General features: G+C 35.4%; 1 protein-coding gene and 1 pseudogene across 1 annotated transcript; one reads left to right on the top strand and one right to left on the bottom strand.

Moving 5' to 3' along the window:
• The first annotated feature begins 350 nt into the window (after positions 1-350).
• On the top strand, positions 351-1,283 carry LOC127670748 (olfactory receptor 6C6-like). Its single transcript, XM_052165243.1, has one exon. It carries the CDS (start codon positions 351-353, stop codon positions 1,281-1,283), a length of 933 nt encoding a protein of 310 aa, XP_052021203.1.
• A 7,005-nt stretch (positions 1,284-8,288) lies between these two features.
• LOC127670747 (olfactory receptor 6C74-like) lies at positions 8,289-9,226 on the bottom strand (annotated as a pseudogene).
• Between the last annotated feature and the right edge of the window lie 428 nt (positions 9,227-9,654).

The raw sequence follows: 9,654 nt of genomic DNA, 5'->3' as shown, positions 1-9,654 counted from the left end.
ATATTAATAAAATTGAGCAACATTAAATATTGAATATGCACTGTAAAATGTATTTGAAAGATAGCAACAGATGAAAACTCATGAAACTGAAAACTATATTTCAAATGAAAACATAACTCTGTTAACAGAACAGTAAGGTTGGCTAATAAATTCTGTGTATTAGTAGAATCTGAATTCTTGCATACATTTGTATTAAAGGACATATTCATAGAAGAACTTATATACTGATGTCAAAAATAATTGAACATTGCTATGAATGTAGAATTTTAAATGTGGAAATGGAAAAAATGTTTTCCTAGATGTGATATAATTTCTATATTTCCTATAGTTTTGCAGGAAAAAAACGAGAAATGAAGAACCAGTCAGGAGAGTTAGAGTTCATTTTGCTTGGACTGACAGATGACCCTCAGCTACAAATTCTGATTTTCCTGTTTCTGTTTTTCAATTACATCTTGAGCATGATGGGGAACTTAGTGATCATCCTCCTCACCCTCTTGGATCCCCATCTCAAAACTCCTATGTATTTTTTCCTCCGGAATTTCTCCATCATAGAAGTTGCTTTCACCACAGTGTGTATTCCCAGGTTCCTGATAAACATTCTCTCGGGAGACAGAAGAGTTTCCTACAATGCTTGTGCAACTCAATTATTCTTTGTATTCCTACTAGGGTCTGCAGAGTTCTACCTCCTGGCTGCCATGTCCTATGATCGCTATGTAGCCATCTGCAAACCACTGCACTACCCCATCATCATGAATAGCAAAGTGTGCCATCTATTGGTTCTCAGCTCCTGGGTAACTGGATTCTTAGTCATCTTCCCTCCTTTGCTCTTGGGGCTCAAACTGGATTTCTGTACCTCTGGAACAATAGATCATTTTCTTTGTGACCCTTCTCCTGTCCTTCAGCTGTCTTGTACAGACACACATTTAATAGAATTGATGACTTTTGTCTTAGCTATAATGACACTCGTCATCACCTTAATATTAGTGATTCTCTCCTACATACTCATCATCAAAACCATCCTAAAGTTCCCTTCAGCTCAACAGAAAAGAAAGGCCTTTTCCACCTGCTCCTCACATATGGTTGTTGTCTCCATTACTTATGGAAGTTGTATCTTCATGTATGTGAAAACATCAGCGAAGGAGAGAGTGACATTAAATAAAGGTGTAGCTGTGCTCAACACCTCTGTGGCCCCTTTGCTAAACCCTTTCATTTACACCCTAAGGAACCAGCAGGTAAAGAATGCTTTCAAACATATGCTTCTTAGATTTTGTATAAAACAATGAGACAGTGTTTAGGCATAAACAACATGTTGTTAAAACATCAGGGATTAAAAGGCAGTTCTCAGTTGCATCGGCTGCGATCTGAGTCATTTCACTCGCTGAGTGTTTAAGTCATTTTAACATTGTCCTCTTTAGATGCTGATAACGTCTTTTATTCCAGCACATCTCCCTAAGTGAGGGGAGAAAAAGCCTTCATTAATCGGAATCTTAAACTCTATGCATAGATAAATTCTCTTCGCATATTTTTATGTTTTGAATGTTTATTCAGCAGAAACTTGCTATATTTAACAAGTTAATTAACCTCTTTTACTTATTGACATTATAAGAGATGCTGATGGAAAATAATATAATGTCAAGTAATTAATATTTTTCAGAGCATGGGGAGACTTTGGTAATTTGAATGATGCATATGACAAACCAGGACTGAAACATCATATAAGATGAACTCTGAAAACTGAATAAAGAAAATATTTGAATGCTGTGATGAGTTATATAAATGATGCCAAATAATTGGGATTCTGCTGTAAAAAAATCACTTGTACAAGCATTTCAATTAATAATTGACCAATTAATAATATGGTCATTAGTTAGATAAATTAAATGATATTTGCTTAAAACAGTTAAGACATTAATCTATGGAAATAATTGTATTGGTTCATAATTTTCAATGTTGAAGATGGTAGTAAACCAAGACAATTTTATTTATTATTCATTAATATTCAGATATGGAGAAAAACTATAAATTCAAATATCATAATTATTTTGTATTATGCAAATGTTTATAAATTAATTATTCATATCTTAAAAGAATAGTGTAAAATTATTTTAAACCAATGTATTGGAAACTTGCACACACTAATGCATATGAAGAGGCCTCCACATTAAATTATTACCTTTGCCTATTCACTTTGTGACATGACCTAATTGGCAGGTTTTGGTAACTATAAATTCATCTCACTTTTCGGACTTTCATAGGAAAGATACAAAACAGAGGCAATGTATGTCTGTTCTTTGGTTTCTGTAGCTGAATGTGTTTCCATTCCCATGCTTCTCTTTGCATATGCTCTGATCTTTGTGACCACTATGCTTTTTTTTTCATAGCCAATTTTCCTCTCTTTATCTCAATACTTTACCAATTTCATTCCCTGAACACTCAATGAACAAGAACAAATAAATCTCAATGTGTGAGGATAAATTTCAGTTCATGAAAGCCTCTGTCTTTCTTTTTGCCATTATAGAAAAAGTGAACACCTGCTTATCAAGAAGCAATTTCTCATAAAAAAAAAAAAAAAACCAAACAGTTCGATTAAATATTGGGGATTCCATTCTCAAGGCCAGGAAGCTTATTAAATTTTCTCTGGTGAATAAGGTTGAAAACTTTGAATAGGGCATATTCTACATTTTATCACTTCTTTTAGGACCTGAAAATTAGAATTCACTTTACTTACATTGCTTACAACAGGTTTTGAGGTTCAACCCCTTTTGAAGCAGAATAGAGGGGACCTCTGAAAATTTCCAGTAGAATGTCTGAGAAATTAGACTTAAAATTGTGGCTTGAAATTTTTCTAGAACATACTTAGAAATCCTAAATTCTCCATGGAACAGGAAAATGATCTTTATTCTCCTTTCTGTCCTCCAATGTAAATTCTGCAATCTCATCCCAGGACCTATACCACTTGCTTTCTTCTAACAATGTAATTACATAGTTTACCTTTCCTTGTCAAATTCCTTTAAACCCTCCCATACACCCCTGCCTTATTCTGTTTCAAATTCATTGGTTCTTTTTAATTATTTATTGATGTACATATCAAGATTTAAATGTTGTATGTATTTAGTAATACTGGACTGAAGTTAGGGACCCCTGTTGAGGAATAGAGGAAGGATTGAAGGAGCTGAAGGGGAGTGTGATCCCATAGGAAGATTAGCAATTTCAACTAACCCAGTCCCCTGGGAGATCCCAGAGACTGGGTTCCAACCAGGCAGCATGCATAGGTTGGTGCAAGGTCCCTGGCACATATATAACAGAGGACTTCCTGGTATGGCCTCAGTGGGAGAAGATGCACCTAATCCTGGAGAAACATGAGGCCCTAGGGAAGGGAGATACCCAAAGTTGGGAGCAGAGGGGAACATTCTTTCAGAGTCAAGGCAGAGAGGATATAGGGTGAGGAACTGTGTGGGAGAGAACAGGGGAAGGCAACAAGTAGAATTTACATAAATAAAATAATTAATAAAAATGTGTATGTAAATATTTCCATTAAGTTATTTACAGAAAATCCATATATAAGCATATTTATCCAAACAAAACTTCAAATAATTATTTTTTAATTAACAGATACTTTTTATGAGCTAAACACAGGTGTGGTGATATGCCTACCTAAGGAGTGGCAATATTTGGAGGTTTGGCCTTGTTGGAGTAGGTGTGGTCTTGTTGGAGTAGTTGGGGCACTGTGGGCTTGGACTTTAAAACCCTCATCCTTGCTACTTGCAAATCAGTCTTCTATCTGTCTTTTGATGAAGATATAGAACTCTCAAATCTGCATGCTCCATGCTCTCTGGGAGCTGCCATGCTTTTACTTTGAAGATAATGGACTGAATCACTGAAGCTGTAAGCCTGAACTAATAAATGTTTAAGAATTGCTTTGGTCATGGTGTCTGTTCACAGCAGTAAAACACTAAAACAATGGACAAATATTAGCAGAAGATAACTTTAAAATGATTGTTGCCTGTCCATAAAATGGCTCAGTTAATGAAGATATAGCCAGCCACATGGCTACCCTGGCAAGGGATCACATCCAAAGACCTAGGCCTGTGTGGCCCTGCAGGTGGTACACAGTCATGCCCTTAACATACATTTTTAATCCTTCCAGCTGGAATAAAGATTTATCTTTATCTCAATGAAGTCTAATTGAGGGGAAGAAAAAGTGACAGATCAGAGAAAAATTTGACAGAATGAATCAGAAATAAGACAGGCCCAACTTTCATGAGAACATACAGGAACGAAAGACTACTTAAGAACAGAGAGGGAGAGAGACAGTTCAGTTCCATTTGGTTCAGTTCAGTTCCGTTTGGTTCTGTTCTGTTCCTACAGTTTCGTTCAGAAGAAAGAAATCTTCAGGAGTCCTTGGATGTGGCCAGAAACTATCATAATATCAAAAAATTTCTTTGGCACTCTTCTCTTTAAGAGTTTACAAAATAAGCTATGATCAGTAAAGAAGTCCAGGTGAACCAATGCCACAATGTCATCAGGAAAAACTAGCATTGGCAAAGCCCAATAAAGACCAGTGAAGAGTGGCAAGGTGAACCAATGCTACTGCATTGTCCACTGTCTGTTAGGTTAACTTATACTCTTTCCAAACATCAAGTGTCTTTTCAAGCATTCACTCTAGCAAAACACTATATGCTCATTTTTAGGCAGCTTCTAGAAAAATATCACATGTCTATTGTCAACAAAATATCCTCTTACCTGTCCGTTTCAGCAAAATATCCACTCATAAGACAATCTCCAGAAAAACATCACATGACACAACTGAGTCTCCAAAGAAATGAGTAATTTACATTACTTATACACACACACACACACACACACACACACACACCCACCCCTCTGCCCAAGTAAATGTGATACAAAATTTAAGATATTATAAAATTATTGCTTTTGATGTAGTAAAAATACTGATGCTACATTTCCATTGAGATATTTGCAAATAAAAGATTTATGCTGAAAAGATATGAGGCCCTGAACACATATACAGCAGAGGACTGCTAGATCTGGACTCAGTCAGTGAAGATGTATGTAATCCTCAAGAAACTGGAGGCCCCAGGAAATGGGGAGGTCTAGTGAGGTGTGGATGGAGGACCTGGGGACATCCTTGTAGAGACAGAGGGTGGAGGGAAGGAGGTATTGGATGTGGAACAGTCAGAGGGTGGACCATGAGGGAGTTAAAATCTGGACTATAAATTAAATTTTAAATAAAGAAAAAATGAAATGAAAAAAGCAATCTTATACTACTTTTTAATTATAACAGATGAAATACATATTTTATTTACAGAGAGGATCTAATTATGCAGGCCAGGCTCTCCTCTGATTAGCATATATAAAAGTTCATTAATCTCATTCCAAGAATCAGGTAGCAACATTGGGCCAGGGAGCATCTCCTATCAATGCATGGACATTTCTTGATACCCAAACACCAGCCTGTGTCACAGGAGGGGGTCCTGCAGAAGCCATACTTGGGGAGCTCTCAGACTCTGTTTTGATGGCATGGGATGAAAACATCAGTATCCTAAAGAAGACTCTAGTACTAGTAATTAAGTCCCAAACAGTCTCAACCATAGAAATCAGTTCCATGAGGGACAAGGTATTGATCTGCCAAGGACCCAGGCATTTGTTTAGTTGGTAGAAGCTTAACATCTGTGTTTGTTCTAATAATATTGACCTATCACCCAAACCGCTGAATCTAGTGTTTGTTGTCTCTGTCTCTTTGAGTGGCACCAATGCTTGCATACTTATATATTGATATCAACAAAAAATTTGGATTGGATATAGAAATTTTTTAAAGAATGATTTCTTTTTGTTTAAATCTTATAATTAAAGCATCTTTTCTTCCACTTTCTCCATCCAAATTCTTATCTATACCCATCCTATACCCAGTCTAATAAACACATTGAGTTGTCATTCTCCTTTTATTTTTAAATTTGTTGGAAACTGTGATATAATCAAATCAATTATTCCTTCCTTTTTCTCCTCCTTTATATTTCTAAATATCTCCTGTACTTTTTCAAAGTTATAGTCTCTAACTCTTTATATGTACATCACATACATGCACATCTTGAACATATTCAAACATAAATACATAATACATAATATACATATATACATGTATGTATATATATTTCTAAAGGCATATAATATATAATTATATTTTTTCAGGGATGATCATTTGGAATTGGCTAACCAATTGTTCCTTTCCTCATGGAAGATTTTTATTTCCAGATCTCTACATTGCTTAGTTTCTGTAGTTCTCTGCCTAGTTGTAAGGCAGCCTGAACTTTCTCACTTCAGTGTTAGCATGTGTACTGGTGTTTTCTTTATTCAGGTCATGTTTAGTTGGTCATGTTGGTCATACTTATAAATATTTGTTTTTATAATCACAGATCATTGTACTTAATCCTTTTTAAGAAAACATGTTTTTAACATGCAGAAATATTTACAGAACAGTATGGTGAATGAAAAATCCAGAATTGTGCTACTCAATCCCAGTAGATATATCTATAGCTGAACAGATGTACATAGGCTCAAGGGTTCTTGCAAAAGAGAGGAATGTTTCAAAGAATCAGAGGAAAAGAGAGTTTGCTCTAAGAATGTGACTCTCAAAATATCATTAGATGCACCCATGTATTCTCATCAATTAGGCTGCCTAAGCATTGTTTGTATTTAGTAAACAACCAGAAAAACTTTCCAACTGACGTAAAGGATATCTCATGCAATAAGGACACATGCTCCACTATGTTCATAGCAGCCCTATTTATAATAATCAGAAGCTGGAAAGAACCCAATTGTCCTTCAATGGAGGAATGGATACAGAAAATGTGGTATATTTACACAATGGAATACTACTCACCAATTAAAAACAACGAATTCATGAAATTCTTAGGCAAATGGTTGGATCTGGAAAATATCATCCTAAGTGAGGTAACCCAACCACAAAAGAACACATATGGAATGCAGTCACTGATAAGTGGATATTAGATCAGAAGCTCTGAGTACCCAACACAATTCACATATCAAATGACTCCTAAGAAGAAGTAAGGAGAGTTCCTTGGTCCTGGAATGGCTTGATCCAGCATTGTAGGGGAGTACCAGGACAGAGAAGTAGGAGGGGGTTGATTGTAGAACGGGCAGAGGGAAGAGGGCTTATGGGACTTTTGGGGAGGGGGGAACCAGAAAAGGGAAAATCATTTGGAATGTAAATAAAGAAAATAGAAAATAAAAATAATAATCAAAAAGAAAAGTTACAGATTATAAACATGCATATATGTATATATATATATATATATATATATGTATATAAAGTATATAGGTATTACAGTTATTTTATTGCTATTTCAAAGTACACAAATATGATTAACACATTTCTTCCTAAAAAGATAAAATCTACTTGTAAAATATAAATAGAACTCTACCCATAAAGAAAATGAGTGACAGAACAGGGTAGAGGACACTGAGGAGTTCCCCCACCTGCTCAGAAGGAAACAGGAAGAAGGATGTGGGAGGAATTGTGGGTGGTAACTAGAAGGGGGAAGAGAGAAGATGTAAAGTGAATGAGTAAAACAATAACAATGATAATAATAATGATTTAAAAACAAGAAAATGACTGATTATTTTCCATGTAATGTTTGACAACTACTGAGACATTTTTTTCTATACATGAGCATCAAAAGTGATGGACAACACATGGTATAATATTCTCTTAATTTAAGTAAAATATACATGAAATCTAGTAAAATTCAAGTTAATATTATTTTACCTTGTTTGTTCCTGGTGATAAGTATATGATAATATAATAACTTTTGCATCATACTTTGCATGATCTATCATTTGAGATGAAACCATTTTTATTGTAACAGGAACTTAAAACTGAAATTTGGGTTTTTTTTTTTTTTTTTTTTTTTGGTTGGTGCTAAGGAATCAAACTCAGGCTTTCTGCAGGCTATGAAGACGTTCTAATATATTGTTATGCTGCAAGTTAAAAGCTGAATTCTAAAAGACTAAAGAGGTGTTAAAATGTATATTTAACTTCTATATAATTATGAGCATAGGTAGTTTAACTATCTTGTGTAAAATGGAAAAGAAATTTTCTTCCTCACATCAAAGATTTAAAAAGTAGCTTGAAATGATGTATGGTGAAAAAAAGAAGAAATATCAAATTAAGAGAATCCTCTTAAAAACAATTCTGCTAATATATGAATCCCCTTTCTCCATCTCCTTCACATAATAAAATAATATAGTCATTTCTTTGAGACAGATGCAATCCTGTGAACTGTATTAATGAATGCCTTTTTCACTTGCTGATTCCTCAAGGTATAGATAAAAGGATTCAGAAGTGGAGCCACTGAGGTGTTGAGCACAGAAATTCCCTTGGAAATAGATACACGTTGCTTGACTGATGGTTTAACATACATGAAGATGCAGCTGCCGTAGGAGAGGGATATCACAATCATGTGAGAAGAGCATGTAGAGAAAGCCTTTTTCCTCTGGCTGGTTGAAGAGATTTTTAGAATTGTCATAGCAATGTAGATATAAGATATGATCACCATCACCAATGTGAGTAAGAGTGTCACCAAAGCTGAGATAAATCCCATCGTCTCCAGGAGCCGAGTGTCTGTGCAGGAAAGCTGCAGGAGTGGAGTTGTGTCACAGTAGAAATGATCAACAACGTTGGAAGCACAGAAGTCAAGATTCAGGCCCAACAGGAGTGGTGGAAAAATGACAAAAAAGCCAGCAAGCCAACAACTGAGGACCAGCTGCACACAGACCTTAGTGTTCATGATGGTCATATAGTGCAGGGGCTTGCAGATGGCTACGTATCTGTCATAGGACATGGCTGCCAGCAGGTAAAATTCTGATGCTCCAAATAGAAAAGCAAAAAACACTTGTGTAAAACAATTGCCATAAGAAATGGTTTTATCTCCAGTTGCCATAGTAACGAGCAATTTGGGGATGCATGTAGTAGTGTAGGAAAACTCTAGGAACGAAAAATTCCGAAGGAAAAAGTACATAGGTGTCTTCAGGTGAGTGTCCACCAGTGTGAGTGTGATGATGGTCAGATTGCCAGTGATGCTGAGCAGATAGGTAAGAAGCAGGAAAAGGAATAACACAACTTTCCACTTGGGTCATCAGTCAAGCCTATTATTATGAAAAATGTCACCTCTGTATGGTTCTTCATTGTGATCCTCTGACAAATAAAGTGTGGCGAAGGAGGTTATGACTATAGTATATATATGGCTACATATAAAATAATAACATGCAGTAGTGAGGGACCATCAACATTTAAAAAGCCAGTTTTCATACAGAGCAACATCTCTAAGGGGACTACACTGGGAATACAGTTGTTTGTAGCTTTGTGGTATCTGGGCAATAATAAAAGATATGAGTTTGTAATCCTAATTATATATAATGATGTTATTTGTTTCTTATTCTTATGCAGGTATTAAAGGAACTGAGAAATACTTTTTTCAAACTTGCTTAAACCTTAAAATTTAGATGTTATCTGCTTTTAATTTTGATTGAATTAAATATTTAAAGTTTGCATACAAATCTAAAGTCGCTTGAAACACATTAGTGTGTATTTTCAACTCTCCTCCTCTTCTTTCC

The sequence above is a fragment of the Apodemus sylvaticus genome, chromosome 20, assembly GCF_947179515.1.
Source record: "Apodemus sylvaticus chromosome 20, mApoSyl1.1, whole genome shotgun sequence".
In the NCBI taxonomy this organism is placed as follows: domain Eukaryota; kingdom Metazoa; phylum Chordata; class Mammalia; order Rodentia; family Muridae; genus Apodemus; species Apodemus sylvaticus.
This window is presented reverse-complemented; position numbering and strand designations above follow the sequence as displayed.

Coding starts and splice junctions, on each gene's coding strand:
- LOC127670748 (XM_052165243.1), top strand. CDS start 351: ATGAAGAACCAGTCAGGAGAGTTAGAGTTCATTTTGCTTGGACTGACA.